Genomic DNA, 18,723 nt, shown 5'->3' on the forward strand with positions numbered 1-18,723 from the left:
CACACCTATTAGAGTGGCTAAAATACAAAAAACTGGCAATACCAATCACTGTCAAGTATGTGAAGGTATAAGAAATCATGGTTGGTGGGAATGCAAAATGGTATAGCCACTTTGGAAGACAGTCCTAACTGTTTCTTACAAAATTAAACATAGCCTTACTGTATAATACAGCAAAGATAAATAGGTATTTACTAACTGATTTGAAACATGTCCACACAAAAACCTGCATGTATTTATAGCAGTTATATTCATTACTTACCAAAAACTGGAAGCAATCTAGATGACCTTCAGTAGATGAAATGGATAAACTGTGCTACATCCGTACAGTGGAATGCTGTTTGGTGATAAGGAATGAACACTCATTCCATGCAAAAAGCATAGACACAAAAACATTCTGTGCTAATGGACCGGAAGAACAAATATTGTGAAAATGTCAATGCTACCTAGAGCAATCTACACATTCAATGCAATCCATATCAAAATACCCTCAACTTTTTTCACAGAAATGGAACAAATAATCCTAAAATTTCTTTGGAACCAGAGAAGACCCCAAATAGCCAGAGGAATGTTGAAAAAGAAAAGCAAAGCCAGTGGCATCACAATTCTGGACTTCAAGCTCTATTACAAAGCTGTCATCAAGACAGTTTGGTACTGGCATAAAAACAGACACATAGATCAATGGAACAGAATAGAGAGCTCAGAAATGGACCCTCAGCTCTATGGTCAACTAATCTTCAACAAAGGAAAGAATGTCCAATGGAAAGAAGACAGTTTCTTCAACAAACGGTGTTCAGAAAATTGGATAGCCACTGCAGAAGAATGAAAGTGGACCATTTCCTTACACCACACACAAAAATAGAAATAGACTCAAAATGGATGAAAAACCTAAATGTGAGACAGGAATCCATCAAAATCCTTGAGGAGAGCACCGGCAGCAACCTCTTTGACCTCAGCCGCAGCAACTTCTTCCTAGAAACATCGCCAATGGCAAGGGAAGCAAGGGCAAAAATGAACTATGGGGACTTCAAGATAAAAAGCTTTTTCACAGCAAAGGAAACAGTCAACAAAACCCAAAGACAACCGACAGAATGGGAGAAGATATTTGCAAATGACATATCAGATAAAGGGCTAGTTATCCAAAATCTATAAAGATTTTATAAATCTTTAGTTAAAGAACTTATCAAACTCAACACCCAAAGAACAACTAATCCAGTCAAGAAATGGGCAGAAGACATGAACAGACATTTCTGCAAAGAAGACATCCAAATGGCCAACAGACACATGAGGAAGTGCTCAACATCACTCATCATCAGGGAAATCCAAATCAAAACCCTAATGAGATACCACCTCACACCAGTCAGAATGGCTAAAATTAACAAGTCAGGGAATGACTTGGTATATTTTATCTTCCTTTTCCTCCTTTCTGAAGGTCGACGAGAATGTGGAGAAAGGGGAACCCTCTTACACTGCTGGTGGGAATGCAAGCTGGTGCAGCCACTCTGGAAAACAGTATGGAGGTTCCTCAAAAAGTTGAAAATAGAGCTACCCTACGACCCAGCAATTGCACTACTGGGTATTTACCCCAAAGATACAAATGTGATCCGAAGGGGTTTGTGCACCCCAAGGTTTATAGCAGCAGTGTCCACAAGAGCCAAACTATGGAAAGAGCCAAGATGTCCATCGACAGATGAATGGATAAAGAAGATGTGACATACACACACACACACACACACACACACACACACACACACACCCACACACAATGGAATATTATGCAGCCTTCAATAAACCAAAATCTTGCCATTTGCAATGATGTGAATGGAACTAGAGGGTATTATGTTAAACGAAATAAGTAGATCAGAGAAAGACAAGTATATGATCTCACTGATATGAGGATTTTGAGAAACAAGACAGAGGATCATAGGGGAAGGGAGGGAAAAATGAAACAAGACGAAACCAGAGAGGGAGACAAACCATAAAAGACTCTTAATCTCAGGAAACAAACTGAGGGTTGCTAGAGTGCAGGGGGGTGAGAGGGATGGTTTGGCTGGGTGATGGACATTGGGGAGGGTATGTGCTGTGGTGAGCACTGTGAATTGTGTAAGACTAATGAATCACAGACCTGTACCCCTGAAACAAATAATACATTATACGTTAAAAAAAATTGTTCAAAAAAAAGAAGCATAGATGAATATCAGTAGGTATTGCGGAGTGAAAGAAGCCAGTCTGAAAAGGCTACATACCATGATTCCAGTTTATGTCACATTCTGGAAAAGGGTAAATTGTAGAGATGGTAAACAGATGAATGTTTGCCAGGGTTTTAGGGAGGAAGGAGGGTTGAATCACAGGGGATTAGGGTGCTGAAACTATTCTGTATGATGCTGTAATGATGGATATATGATACTATGCATTTCTTAAAACCCATAGAACTTACAGCACAAAGAATAAACATTGATGTTTGCAAATTAAAAAAAAAAAACCCTTATGAGGTCATTCCGGGTTGAATTTCAGACTGTGACAAAAGTATCAATCTATATTACAAATACATGAAATAACCTTGCTGAAGGGGGTTTAGGGGAAAAGTACTGTCCTAAATAACTGAACTGGAAAGTATAAGACTAAAGGCAAAAGGAACTGTATAAAAGTATGGTACTCTAGTTGCAGTTACTTTCCACTGGGCAATGGGCTACCAGTTCTGAAGTTACTTCATACGTGTGTGTACTGGAATTGAAAAAATTAGTAAATAGATGGTTTATGGTGGGAACCAGAGTTTTCACTGTTGGAGATTTCACTGTAGGAAATTATGGATAAAAGCAAGGGGAGGACTCTAGAATATTTCATGTGGTAATGGAGTTAAAGATATTATAACATATATCACTTAATATATGTTATTAAGTGATATATGTCTTGATACATATAGAAATAGCTATGTTTGTGTACACACATATATATTTCCTGTTCTTTAAGGTGAGAGGGCCTAAAAGAAATGACATTCCATTAGCAATGAACACACTTAGCACATAGATCTTGGTTTCTAATTCCATTCTCTAGTAAGGAACTATTCTTTACTGTCACCATTTAATTTTTCTCTTCAATTCTCTAAGACTAAAAATCTTTGATATTTTTCCTCTAATGTGTAGTTTTTACCTTTTGGAGTTCTCAATTCCTTTAGTAATAGCCTGAAAATTTGGGTCTTTCTCCACAAAGTGCAGAGACCTAAATTTTCATACAGTTTCAAAAGGTCCATAGATATTTAAGAATCTATATGCCACAGATTAAGAAACCCTGCTCTTCTTGAATCATAGTAGTAGTAGTGTCTGAGGTAGCAGATGGATGTTTCAAAAAGTAAATTTATTTTTCTCTTTGTTCTTTCCTTTAATTCTTGTCTTATGTGGACTTAAGATGAGGTTATTTTAATAGTTGTTCAAGATTTGGTGAAAGTGGTTTGAAAGGTTAAAGCCCTAGGACAATGCTTGCTTTTGGCCCTGGGATATACTAGCATGGCCCAACCAAGCTCTAAATTTGAAATTCTAATATTTAGTAAATTTATCTGTTCTTGAAATGGATGAAATGTACCCTATGTGGTCTCGAAAGACAAGTCAGTTGGTACTCCCATGTCATGTGCCAAAATGTGAGTTTTCTTTTTGAACATTTAGTTTGATGTTTCACTTATCTTTTGTTTTTACAGAGGATGAAGTATATAAGCTTTTTATAAGGAATGTTACCAAGTGCAGTTTGACATTTAGACACAGACTCAATCACTGGAGATAAAATCACAACAATTTCTTTTTCTTATTCATGCAGGGTACCTGTGGAGGCCTATACATTTCAATATATATTTTTTTAAGTAGGCTCCACACCCTGTGTGGAACCCAACATGGGGCTTGAACTCATAACCCTGAGATCAAGACCTGAGCTGATTCATTGGGTGTTATATGCAAACGATGAATCATGGAACACTACATCAAAAACTAATGATGTAATGTATGGTGATTAACATAGCATAATAAAAAAAATGAAATTCGGGGGGGAGGGACTTAAATTTACCCAATTAAAAAATACAGAGAACTTGAATTCTCTAGTAACCATTAATAATTGAAGTAGTATTTAATAAACTTCTAATAAAAGAAAAAAGACCTGAGCTGAGATCAAGAGTCAGACACTTAACTGACTGAGCCACCCAGGTACTGCCAACAATTTCTATTTTAATATATTCTAAAAGATCTAGGTTTCCCGAAGTGTATATTTATAATAACCTATGAGGTAATTTTTTCCATTTGTGTACATACTACCTAGACAGACTGCATATATCACAAGATATTTATAATTAAGTTTGAAATGCTCATTAAAAAGCAACCAAAGTATCTGTCTCTTTTTCTACCTTTCCCTCATTCCCTCTCCTCAAATCTTGAGAAAGACTCCTACATGTATGCAGTCACTGAATCTTAGGTAACTGTTAAGTTCTGTATTCTGGTATGCAGTAAATACTTTAGTAAATACTTCTCAATTTGAGTAGCCCCAGCATTTCTTCTCCTTTTCTGACTTAGATTTTCTCTAGTAATTTATCCATATTTATTTTCAGTCTTTCTCTACTTTATTTTGATATACAACCTGCTGTCTAGTACTTAAAATAAAAATGGTACAGAAAATGAGGCTACCAAAAATTGTCCTGTTATATGCTTGGATTTTTCTCTTGTTCATCACCAGATTAGATTTTATTTATTAAGACTTTATAATCCAGTCTTTAAAAGAAAATCCTTAAAATAGAAAGCTGTTTGCTCTATGGAACAGCTTAGTAGGAAAGCTCTGAGGAAGGTTCTCTGCTAAGTGCTCTTAGGCTATGTTAATATATTTCACCCACAACCAAGTCCACTAATTTTGAAGGAGCCAGAATGTTACAGTGTCATAGAAGGTATAAACCCAAAAGGGCCTTTTATTATATTTGGATAAATTGATTTGTTACTATATAAAGTTCTGTATGCATTCAGTTTTCTCTTCTGTCTGCTTCTGTACCTAGTTGGAAGGATACAGAGAAGGCTAGAGTTCCTGCTTTGGCTGTCATCATAGAATAGAGGAAGGGTAGAACTGAAAATGAGGAGAATGAGGTGAGACAGTTCTCTAAACCATGTGATTCATGTAAAATGGGGTTAAGAGTTTGTGGGCTCCTGCTTCTTTGACAGTGATTTTATCACCTTAACTCCTCTCTGTGGTGGGTTCTAGTCATTTTGGACAGAGATGTTTAGTGTAATGTATGTGACTGTTTCCACTCTGGAAGTGGAGGATTTGGTCTGGGTGATAGGAAAACTGGAATGACTTTGCCTGGTTCTGGAATAAAAGAGATTACTGGTCTTCTTCGGATGGCATTAACCTGGCAACATGTACAGTTTAGGAATCTGGCTTTCAGTAGAGTTCAGCTAAGAAACTAGAGCTTTTAGCTTCCCTCTAAAATGGGTAGGATAATCTCCTAAAAAAATGAATGCTCAAAGTAGGTAAGCATCTTACATGTGACAAATACAGTACTAAATTCTTTACATTTGTTACCTTATTTAGTTCTCATATCATCCTTAGTCATTTGTTTAACAAACATTTTTTTCAGGTCCTCCTATGTACTAAGCACTATTCCAAGCACTAGGAATTACAGCATTGAACAAGAAAAATTTCTACACTGAAGTGGTATTCTCACCATTTTAAAGATTAGAAATCTGAGTTTCATAGAGAACAATTGATATTTTTCAGTGTCCTATAGCTTAGTAACTCATGGAACTGAGATTTAAATCCTACTATGTCTGATGCCAAAGATTTTAAACCACCTAGAATGATTTCTTGAGGGTTTTGTTAAATGTTGTGGTTACTGTAACCACAATTACAGTTTCTTTTCATTGTTGTCCATGCCACTAATTATGCCAAGGGTATGTTCTCCAGCCCTATTTTCAACTCCATTTTTTTGTATTCTATAATAGCTGGTAAGAAAAACATAAAATTTTGCATTTCTGGCAAACTTATGTCAAGCATTCTTAGCCTACCCTCCTATGAGTGCATATTGGTAGTGACTACATAAATGTTTGATAGGCATAATTTAATAGCAATCTGTCTTTCAGTTTGGTTTTTAACATTTTATTTTTATTTGAAATGTATTCCTTATTTTGAGTAATATAAGGAATGCAAAGGGTATGCAATATAATATCTCCATTTTTATTTGGAGATATTTCTGTTTCCCCGAGGCAACCATTTTGCCAGATATTTGTGTATCTTTCCAGAAATATTTTAAAGCATATATAATCAAATACATATACGTTTCCTTTTTTCCTTTTTTTCATGTATGAATATATCCTGCAGATCTTTCCATATCCAACACAGGTCTGTTTATTGTTTTAGACAGCTCCATGGATCCCATTAATTTTAGTCAGTTAAGAGTAATGGTTAGTCATGGACCCTATAGCCAAACTGCATGCATACATGCATACTATGAATCTGCTACTGGGAAACCCCTTTTACAAGTTGCTAAATCTCTAGGTGCCTCAATTTTCTCTTCTGTAAAATGAGAGAAAAATAGTACATTCTTCATAGGTATTGTGAAGATTAAATGGGTTAACTTCAAGGGCTTATTTCTTAGAACAATGCCTGGTGAATAATGAGCACCCAAGTGTTAGCTGCCACCACCATTATTATTATCATCATCAACACTTTTAGTTATTAATCAGAATCTTATTTATGGGTATATGTATTTTTACTTTTGCTTTCAGAAACAGTGCTTCAGGGAATCATGTTGTACCTTTATTTCACGTGTGTAAGTTTATGGATACTTTGCAACAAGTACAATATCAAGGCCAAGGAGTGTGTTAATTTGTAATTTCAGTAAACATTTGCCAAATTGCATACCATAGGGATTGTTTTAAGTTATGTTCTCTCCAGTAGTTTGACATAATATAAATGATTGAGAACTTGATGGTCACTTTCTGATGTTACTGTTCCTGGAATTATTCATGGTTAAAGATGACAGTTTTCAAAGTTCTTTCTTTATCTTCATTAGAAGTCTAATCCTGTCAGAGGGCCTGCTTAAACAACCTTTTATTTTTTTAATATAAAATATGTACGTTGGTAGGTTATTTGAGAATTCTCACAGATAATTGTTTCAGAGAGTGGAAGATAATCTTTTTTTTTCATTCTTTATTTTCAGATATTTGTTTCTGTGAATCTGAATTATTTTGGATCTTTAATTTATCTTCATAATCCATTGTCAAAGAAACCTTAAAATAGGAGAGAGAAGACTTAAGATGTCAGGCATTTTTCGAGGAACTGGGCTAAATACAAAGATTAATAAGTAGTAGTCTCTGCCATACTTTTTCCTACTGGGAGAGGATAGATGGGGGCCATGTCCAGGTTAGAAAATGAAGAATGGGACAAAGAAAAATGTGTTGGACAGAACACAGGAAATTACCTGTATTTATTCAGGTAAATGACAAAAAGTAAGTGAAAGAAAGTTTAAGTCATTAGGGTACAAGGATATAGTGTTACAGAAACCAGTATAATGAGCAAATTTGTTTTGTTTTGTTTTGTTGTTTTATATTATGTTAGTCACCATACAGTACATCATTAGTTTTTGATGTGGTGTTCCATGATTCAAATGTTTTAAATAGAATAGATAGGGTATTACTAAAGAAAGACTTTGATGTGACAATTAGCAAATAATAGGTGTTAAGGAGCAGTTGCAGTAGAGTTGTGGGACTGGACTGAAGAAGAATGAACAATTAGAAAGTAGTAAGTAAATAGGCTAATGTTTCGAATAGTCATTGTGGCAGCAGAAAGATTTTCCTCTTAAAAAAACCTCAACGACAAGCTTCTGTTCATTTTCAAAATTATAGCTTTAAACATCTGACTTTATTTTATTAATAATTGTTATATATGGTAGTCATTTTTTAAAGATGCTAAGCTTACAGCTGGTTTTTATTTTGCTTTTAGTACTAGTTTCTGTTTTGTTGCCTTTGATTTTATGATACTAAGTTAATACAGCAAAATAGTCTTCTGTTTATGAGTTAACTTGCTAGTTCATTGAAATTATAGTTAAGACTCCACTGTATATGAAAACTGCCATATTAATCATGGAAATAGAATTGAACATTATTTATACTCATATTTAACAATGATACATGTAACTTTTTAAGTAATCTCTAAACCTACTGTGGGGCTCAAACCTGCAGTCCTGAGATCAAGAGTCACATGCTGTACTTACTGGTCCAGCCAGGCACTCTTGACATGTATAACTTTTTACTGAACTACTCTGATTAACGTTGTCCTTTTTCTTGAGTTTTTAAAAATCAGTTTTACCAAGATATAGTTTCCAAATGCACACATTTTAAGTGTACAGATAAATGACTTTTGAGAAATGCATATAGCCATTTAATAATGCTACTCCATGCAAAATATCAAATATTTCCATCTCTCCAAGAACAACTAATTCTTCTCATGTTTAATAACTTAAAAATCTAATTTTACTTCTTTTTCTTGGTTAGTACTTAATGAAGATAATTTTGCTTATCAAGAGTACCATGAAACAACTCTTGAAATTACATGCTTTTTATATATGGGACTCTGTTTCAGGTTGACAAAATAGTTCATGACCCAAACAAGGTTAAATACAGTTAAAACAGGGCGCCTGGATGGCTCAGTTGGTTAAGCGACTGCCTTCGGCTCAGGTCATGATCCCGGAGTCCCGGGATCGAGTCCCACATCGGGCTCCCTGCTCAGCAGGGGGGTCTGCTTCTCCCTCTGACCCTCTTCCCTCTCGTGCTCTCTATCTCTCTCTCTCTATCAAATAAGTAAATAAAATCTTTAAAAAAAAATACAGTTAAAACAGTTTTGTGTGATTTGAGTGATTTTTATTTATTTTTTTGGTGGGGGAGGGCAGAGGGAGAGAGAGAATCCCAAGCAGGCTCCATACCTGGTGTGGAGCCTGATGCGGGGCTCGATCCCACGACCACGAGATCGTGACCCAAGCTGAAATCTAGAGTTGAACACTCAACCAACTGAGCCACCCAGGTGCTTCTAATTTGAGTGATTTTTAAAGAATGTTTGACAAAAAGTTACTTTTACTTGAGATAATTTATAATTTAGCAATTCAATGCATTTTTTATTTTTTTTTAATAAAGGCGGTATTGTAGTACATAAACAACCTGTCTTCAATGCTTTTAAGTACTGTCTATGATACTGTTTTTCCCATAAAAAATAAAATCACAATGTAAAAGTTTCCCCATGTGTTTAGGAAATTGCCTTTTGGGGAGGAACTCTAAAAATATTTTCCCTTTTCACTCACCTTCCAATCTAGACTCTCTTCTCTACAGCTGGGTGTGAGGGATACCTGTTGGTGGTACTTAATGAATTCAGCATCCTGAAAATAAACAGGAGAGCTGTACATCAAGTAATTAAAACATGCTTAGAAATGGTTATTAAAAATATAAGGGAGATGCCATTTTTCTCATTTTATAGATTAATAAAAACTAAGTCAAATTAAGTTTGATATGCCAAATGTGCCATTGCAGTTTTTTATTGGGCCTCTGAATTGAGAGTACACTTTGATGACTTTTAGTGGCTCTCTACTGCTTCATGCTTTTTCCTGTAAGAGTACAGTACACTTTAGAGACTTTTCCCTTTTATATACCTAAGTGTGGTTTGAATTGGAGCTGGTAATCACTGGCAAGGAACCTGTTAGAGGTTCTCAAGTATTTTCTTATTGATTCATTGAGTCTTATTCTTGTGATTTTTAACTTGAATATTTTACATGTATACAGTTGAAACTGAACCTCATGTAATTATTATGCCAGTATTTTCTGTAACTCCAGATTGATTTTGAACCTTATTTTATTTAAATTATGTTAATTTTTAACACAAGTTTTTGATATAAACCACTCAATATTTTTAGAGTGATAATATTTATATAATCATATTTGAGATAAAAATTAGGTAGCTAATATAATAGTACTAAAGAAAGAGATGAGAAAGGGTGTTAACTTTTTCTTTGTTTGATACTTATGTTGAAGTTACCAAGCTATTTTTCATGTTCAGATAAAACAGATTTAATTGACAGGTGTTAATAGGTTAAGGAACATTTAGTTTTAATTTATAGAAGAATATTCTGTTCATAAAGAATATTAGAAAAAAGCATGAAGAGAGATAATATTCTCTATACTTGGGTGTTTTTCATACTAAGTCAGTCAGCTGTATGTCTGGATAGCACCAGTAAATCCTTAGGGCCCTCCCTACAATATAAATTTATTATTTTATGTCTTCATCTTTTCCTTCCCCAACACTCCTCTCAGTTTTTTCCCTCATACTTATCTAATTCACAGAATATTCAGGTTTTTAAAAAATGTCTAAAGAACTTTGAAGTTCTTAAACAAGGGATTCCTTTAGGTAGGAGTTTGGGGGAAGAAAAAAAACCCCAAAAACTTTGATACAAAATTTTTCAAATAGTGGCCAGGTTAAATTTAATGTTTAGCATGGGATAGAAAAATATTAACTGTAAAATCTGTTGTTCCACAGGTACTGTGAGAATAGAGATGTTTCGAAATATGCAGAATGCAGAAATCATCAGAAAAATGACTGAAGAATTTGATGAGGTATAGCATTTCAATATTTATGCAAATTGCCTACTTATACTTTTAAAATGGTGAATATGGTGATTATTTTAAGTTTTATTTTGATTTGGGTTAGTTTAAGAGAAGATAAACTATTTCTTCATTTATATAATCATGTTACTAATTCTAAAGTTAACGATTTTGGCAATTTTGTTTCATTGTATGGAGGTATCACTTAAAAATGACTGGTAACTGATAAGGATAATAAAATTAGTGGTATGAAGTAGAAGTTGATTCTTGACATTCATTCTTGAAGACCACCTAAAATTCCCAAATTTATAAATGCATGTCCAGTAGTTTTATGTTCTGTGGAATTAGTCATGTTAAATGATTTAAAGAAAAAAGCGTTTGGAGGTCAAGTAAGTGTGAGTAAGGCTGCATATTATACCTGTTTTAGAGATTGCCAAAGCTCATTATCTTATTTAAGGTTCTTAGAAATCCTGATGGAAAAATAACCTGCTTAGCTTCATTTAATCCACAATTCCTTAAATTATGTTTATCCCTGCCTACTGCCGCCTCCCCAACCTCACCCCCATTTTGTGTGTTTGTGTAAACTTAAACTTCTATTTGGGACAGTCGAAAATATTCTGATTTCTACTTAGAATACATGTTTTCTTTGCTAGTCTTCACAAATTAATCAGCTTTACACTGATTCTAACTGTTGAAACACTTTCACAATTTTATTTGTGTATTCTGTTTATGGTAAACTCATTTTATGTCATGCTTTAGACCACCATTAATTTTAGTTTTAATATTCTGCCTTTTGATTTAAATAAGATTTCTATTTTCTATAGATGTTCTCTTTTCTTGATTTTCAACACTAACAACAAAGATTGTTTTTTTTCCACTCTTTTAGTGGGGTGGGCTCAGGACTATTTTTATTACTAGTAGTAGGAATATTTATGTTTAATTGAAAAAAGTACTACAAATACATGGTAAAACAAACACATGCACACCAAATATCTTTTTCATCAGGTGTTCACCTTTATCCCAGTGGCACACACCAAAACATTTTCATGAGGATCTTTTTTTTTAAGATTTTTTTTATTTATTTGAGAGAGAGAGAGAGAGCATGAGCAGGGTGAGGGGCAGAGGGAAAAAGCAGGCTCCCCGCTGAGCAGGGAGCGTGATGTGGGGCTCGATCCCGGGACTCTGGGATCATAACCTGAGCTGAAGGCAGATGCTTAACTGACTGAGCCACCCAGGCGCCCCTCATGAGCGTCTTTACAGAAACATTCTGTCAGTGGCTCTCAAACTATTTAGTCACATTCCATGGGAGGTAGGGGAGACCTTACATTGTGACCCATGTATATAATGTTCATAATTACTTGTTTTCATTTCTGTAATCCAAAACATTCTGAAATTCCAAAGGACTTTTTTTTCCCAATTTAATGGTGGCAAAACTGGCCCCAGCTAACCTAAGCTATTAAAATTTTTATTTACCTCAGTCATTGTGAATATTTATGTCTTGCTGGGGAAATAATAATGTACTTAATGACAGGGGGCTGCCCTAGATTCTCTTGGACTGTGATGGGATATAAAGAATATGTACTATATTAACTTCTAAAATTCAAAAATTTCTGTGTTCTGAAACATTTCTGTGAAATTACTTTTAATTAAAAAAAGGTTTTTTATTACAACTTCATAAGTTTATATGTGGCAAATAGAAGATAACGAAGTCAAATTAAGGTGAAAGTGGTAGGTTTACTCACCAACTACATATACCATGCCAGGCTTGCAACATAGGTGAATAAGATCGCAGAGTAAAAAGTAGTATGCATCTTGGACCTTCAGGAACTACTAAGAGTTTAAGACAGTAGTTCCCAAACTTTGCTGCATATTAATATCACCTAGGGATATTTAAAAACTGATGCCTGGCTCTCTCCCTTATCCCCAGACCTTCTGATTTAATTTGTAAGGCATGTAACCTGGGCTTGGGATTTTTGAAAGTTCACCAGGTGACTGTGTACAGACAAGTTTGGGAGAAATTTTGGGAGAAAACCGAGATTTAAGCTATAAAAACACTTTATATGGGAGAAAAGAATGAGAGGAAATACAATGTGAATACACAGTGAAATTTCAAAACAGGATATCATTGCTTTGTAGTAAGATTTTGAGATAAGTAGGGGAAGATGAGGAATTCAGCAAAATGAAGATCATGATGTGTCTAAGAAAATATTCCTGTGAATATTGTCAAATATTCAGGTGTATTAGAAGAATAGTAAACCGTTACCAAAAGTGATAATGAGTTAAATGTAGCAAATGAAAATTATTCAAAAGGTGTTTATTTCATAATCTTAAATATTCTTTTCCTCATACTTGAGAATACTGACAATCAAAAAAGAATGTTTTTGAATAAGTCCTGAGGATAAAAGATACAGATATCATAGGGAATATAGTCAGTTGTATTGTAATAATGTTGTATGGTGACGGTAGCTACACTTGTGGTGAGCATAGCATAATGTCTGAACTTACTGAAACACTGTATTGTACATCTGAAACTAGTGTAACATTGTGTGTCAACTGTACTTAAAGAAAGAAGAAATTCTAAAGGAAAACATTCTTTTTTCCCTGTTTGACAGAACAACTAACACAGTTTTTTATTAGAATATATTCATTTAAAGCAGAATTACATTAATTATTTTCTAAGGCTATTTTATCTTTAAGCACTTTAGCAAAAAACAGCATTTAAATGCTTACGTATTGTTAAATATACAGTATCTTATTGTTTCTGTTTCTTCAGAATACTGTACAGGTCTTTTAGTCCCCAGGAGTGGAGGAAGGTTAGTTTTGGTAAATTGTATTTTGTGGTAAAATTCAGAAAGATTTGATGACAGGATCCATTGCATCCAAACAGTTTAGAGCAATGTCTGGTTCATAGGGAATAGCCAGTAGATATATTTAGTTCCTGTTGGAGCCAGCCCCTGATATATAAAGCAAAATTTAATAGTATTTCTTCCCCCAGATTATTAGAGTCACATCTCCAAATATAAACTCTTTAAGTATGTTTTCCAAAGGTCAGTTTGCATAGTTTTCATATATTGAAATGTGATATCTATGAAGGGAAGCTTTGCAACACAGTACATTTAATGTATTCACTTAGTGCCTTTAATTCTTTTTTTTGTTATGTTAATCACCATACAGTACATCATTAGTTTTTGATGTAGTGTTCCATGATTCATTGTTTGCATATAACACCCAGTGCTCCACGCAGAACGTGCCCTCTTTAACACCCATCACCAGGCTAACCCATCCCCCCACCCCCCTCCCCTCTAGAACCCTCAGTTTGTTTCTCAGAGTCCATAGTCTCTCATGGTTTGTCTCCCCCTCCAATTCCCCCCTGCTTCATTCTTTTTCAACCCTGTGATTAATAAATGCTCAAATGGATAAACGATGAGAAGTTCTATACTTAAGTTTAAATAAAAAAATTCATAGAAGCACATGCGATTAGAAACAAGAAGAGAAAAAAGCCACTGGGTAAGATCTAATCATTACAGAAGAGCACAATGTATAAAACTTTTAAGTTTTATAACCATTGTAAAAATGGTTAAATATTATACAAACTGAGAAAATAAGAAGAAAATGCAAAAGATATGGTAGAAGAAAACTCAAATTATCTCCAGTCCCAAATTAAAGTCTAAATATTTTTGATTTTATATTCCATTGATAAAACATTTTTCAGCCTATTGTCTTAATAGTGAATATCTATGATAAAGCTAAAAAATTATTCTCTTCTCTTCCTCTCCCCCATGCTCCTTCTCAGAAGGCTGGAGTTCTTATCTTGTGGGGAGAGTGCTTAAGAAGTAACTGCCTGGTGATTATTTCAGACTTTCTTAGTTCTAAACTAAATCTTATTTTCTAAATATGTGATAAATAAAAATAGACAAAAGGTTTTTTTCCTCCTACTTTTGGTAATCAGACCAAATAATAAATAAATCAGATAAATAAATAATCATTTATTATATTACATTTATTATAAATATTCTGTTACAGTGTAATTATATTTATTTTTCTTTATATATTTATTTATATTTATAATATTTCTTTAATTCTATTTATTATCTTATAGTGTAGTTTGCAGCATGTATTTATTTATAGGTTAAATGCATACAATACTAGATCAGTTTCTTCTCAGATGTCATTAGATTATCATGGCTTTTTTTTTTTATTTTATTTTATTTTATTATGTTAGTAACCGTACAGTACCTCATTAGTTTTTTGATGTAGTATTCCATGATTCATTGTTTTCATATAACACCCAGTACTGTATGCAATACTTGCCCTCCTTAATACCCATCACTGGGCTAACCCATCCCTCCACCCCGCTCCCCTCTAAAACCTTCAGTTTGTTTCTCAGAGTCTATAGTCTTTCATGGTTCTTCTCCCCCTCCGAATTCCCCCTTCATTTTTCCCTTCCTTCTCCTGATGTCCTCCATGCTATCCCTTATGTTCCACAAATAAGTGAAACCATATGATAATCGACTTTCTCCGCTTGGATCGTCATGGCTTTAATTTTTATAATGGTCTAAGATGAGCTTGTGCAAGAAGTGTTAGTGCCTCCATATTTATTATTCACTTGTGATTACATACTCAGATTTTTCTTTCTGTTTCTGTTTTTCCCCAAAATCTTTGTGTTAACGTTTTATGAAGAGTTAAAAATAAATATTTTAAAATATATTTAAATCTATTGCATTGGTCATATGCAACTTACAAAATGAGTAAACCATTGAAGAATGCCATTTCTAATATCAACCCCCTTGAGCATTGAGCTCTTCTAATTTTTCTCTTGGGATACCTCAGATACCCTTTGTGATACAATACAATCTGAAATATGGACCTAGTGAGGGCATACAAAGCTTATTCTATATTTTAAATATTACTAATAATTTATTTAAAAATAAAGAGATGTTTTAATATTTTTTTCAGTACACCACTCAGTTGGTGTTGTACATATCACTTTGGAAACTTTCACATTGAGGAAGGTAGACAGACTATTAAAGGAAGCAAAGTTGGAAATGAGAAGTGCCAAAGGGCAAAGAAACAATCACGTAGAAAAACTGATGAAGACTCAAGAAATTGTAATCATTTATAATGTGAAAAGGTACAAAATAGGAAATAATATTACAACTGTGAACTTTGCAGTACAAAATACTAGAGACACGAGGAAACATGTTGAATGATAATAATAGCAAATATTTGTCTTTGTGCACTGTTGCACATTCTTTACATATATTTAATACTCATGACATTTTTATGAGGTAGGTCTTCTATATTATTATTATCATCTCCATTTTACAGATGAGAAAATGGAGGCAAAAGGGTTTAAGAAACTTGCCTCAGGTCACACAACTAGTAAATGATAAAGTCAGGAATGAAGCCCAGAACATCTAGCTCCTGAGTTCATAGTCATAACCACTCCCCTGTTTGCCTAGTATACAACTGAAGTATATCTGAAGTAGCTTGGAAAGGGTCACTCAGGTAACAGTTGTACTCTCTCCACTTGGACACCTTCAGTCATAGAATAAATTTCTGGCTACTTTTATTACCAAATGTCTTAGGGCTGACCAAACAAATTATGGAATTAAATTAGTATCTTTTTGAAAGGACCAGTTATATTCTATTGATATATTTTGAATCTTTTTGGAGTTAATCCATTCCATTATATTGTTATAAGACATCTACTCTCATTATGAGAGATGCTTAAATGAGATACTCATAAGCCAACAATAACATTTGTATCATTGGGTACTGGCTTAAATCCCCATCTTGATTAGATATGATGAACTACATATTTAAGTTGTAATTACACCCTGATCGTTTCAAGATTTTTATTTTTTAGTTTTAAAATATATTTATAAAACATTTTATAGGGATATGAAATCACATTTATATTTGCTAATCATTATGAAGGGCTTTTAAATTAGCTAAAGTTAGGTATTCAGTATCTATTATGGATTTTTAGGTATAACTTTTTATTTTAACAACTGTCAAATGAACTATTAAGTCTTTTTTTTTTTTTAAGATTTTATTTATTTGAGAGAGAGAGAGAGAGCAAGAGAGCACAGGCAGGGGGAGGGGCAAAGGGAGAGGGAGAAGCAGGCTCCCTGCTCAGGGAGCCTGCTGCAGGGCTCCATCCCAGGACGCCGGGATCATGACCTGGGCTGAAGGCAGCGTTTTAACCTACTGAGCCACCCAGGTGCCCTGAACTGTTTAGTCTTTCAAAATTATTTATACAGGATTTACTTTTGTGTTTATTCAGTAAACATTTATTGGACACTTAATGTTTGTCTAACTTTTAGTTAGGAACTATATACTTAGAGATTAACAAGGTTATAGCTCTAGAAAATGATTTCATGTTGTAAATGGAGAAAACTTTGTGAACTAATTGCAGTAATACCTTGACAAGTTCAATAGTTGAGAAATACAAGACGCTGTGAGAACCCAAAGGGTGAGTTAATTATCTGAGATGCGAGAGCGTCACAAATTACTTAGCCCTAAAACTAGGTTTTTAAAGATGAATAGAAGTTCACCGGAAAAACCAGGAAAGAGTTTATAGGGAAGATGGTGTTTAGGATTATAGGAGAAAACATTGAGGTACGAAGCTGGAGAAATTAGACTAATTGCATTTAATACTTATAAATAAGCGATCCCCAAACCATTGTTGTCTTCCTAAGCATATTAGACAGTGTCCTAGATAAATGCTGGAGATACAGAGATAAGATAGGGGTTTGAAAAAATACAACAGAGTTTTTATAGCATTGACTTGTAGAATTTTTCTTCCCCAAATGTATTTTTATATTATTTAATTGGTGTGTATATGCCAGTTGAATTTCCTGATACTTTAAGGCTGAGGTTTGTCAAATTGAAAGTTACCTTAGACTTAATTAGCAGAGGTCTGATAGTAAAGAGCATTTCCTCTTTAATTGCCTTATGGCAGTCAGCCAAAATAATCTATCTAATTAATCTTTATGGCTATTTTTAACTTAAAAACAAAAGTTCAAACAACATATTTAATAATAAATTTTATTTAGCCCACTCAGAATTTTGTTTTGTAAAAATGACTCACTGGATCTTTCCAAGGAGAAGGCATATCATTTTCTTTGTTCCCTTGACACATGGTTCTTATGCATTCTGATTTTTTGAGGGGAAAATAAAAGTAACTCTTCCAGTCACTGTGATATAGAAATGCATAGATGTGATTTTACATCTTAAAGGCTGACTATAACATTGTGATAATTTAGATAATGGTATTCCAGAAATTGGAATTTCTCCTAGTGATTTCAGGAACTTGGTATCCTCAAGGATGTAAATTTGGTAGTTTCAAATACTTTTTAATGTACTCATTTTTAAAAAATTCTGTGTCATTTGATAGAACAAAAAATATATGTAATATATATATAAAGTATGTAAATCTGCCATCCCCAACTTAAGAACTGAAATATTACTAAAATACCTGTGTGTTCCTCCACTCCCCCATTCTAAGCCTTCTCCTGAGAGGTAATCAGTACCTTGAATTTTGTAAACTTTTCTTTTTCTTATTGACAAATCATTTACCACTCTTAATGAAATGTTTGTGAAGATTCATGGATGAGTAGGGACCAGACATTTGGTGGTACTCCATAACTTATACCGATTTAGGGGAAAACATATTTAAAAGGGCTGATTGGAAGTCCCATTGCTGCTTTGACTTTACATATTCTTATTTCTGTTTGTGGCTAAGGAAACACAAATTGTCAAAATTTATGATCGATTCAAGAGAAAACTTTAGGGATCATTTAGATATCCTTCCCATTATTTCTGACCCATATTGACAGTATCATTTTTGTGGTGATTTATTCATTTGATGAAGAAACAGTTGAGTGTCTGTTAAACATTTCAAGAATTGAGGACAAAGCACTGAATAAACCAACCAAAAATCCCTTCCCTCATGGAATTTACATTTTAGCTGGGAGAGAAAGCCAGTGAGTAAAATACATAGGCAAAATATTGTAGTATGATAAATGACAATAAATGCTATGTAGAAAAATAAAGCAGAGAAGGGGGAAGAGATTGGGAATGGAAGGATGATTTTAAATAGGATGGTCAGGAAAAC

The 18,723-nt window shown here is 34.0% G+C and overlaps 1 protein-coding gene across 2 annotated transcripts in view; it reads left to right on the forward strand.

The window, feature by feature from the left end:
• The window catches only part of STAG1 (STAG1 cohesin complex component), a 423,203-nt gene that overhangs the window by 218,429 nt on the left and 186,051 nt on the right, over positions 1-18,723 (forward strand). For both annotated transcript variants that reach the window (XM_028099176.2, XM_028099177.2), the window contains exon 6: positions 10,537-10,613. In XM_028099176.2, coding sequence (XP_027954977.1) covers positions 10,537-10,613 — 77 coding nt within the window. The remainder of the gene's footprint in view (positions 1-10,536; positions 10,614-18,723) is intronic.

The sequence above is a fragment of the Eumetopias jubatus genome, unplaced genomic scaffold (genome assembly GCF_037043125.1).
Source record: "Eumetopias jubatus isolate StellerSeaLion01/CBP00866 unplaced genomic scaffold, mEumJub1_p1.0 scaffold_1, whole genome shotgun sequence".
Classification (NCBI taxonomy): domain Eukaryota; kingdom Metazoa; phylum Chordata; class Mammalia; order Carnivora; family Otariidae; genus Eumetopias; species Eumetopias jubatus.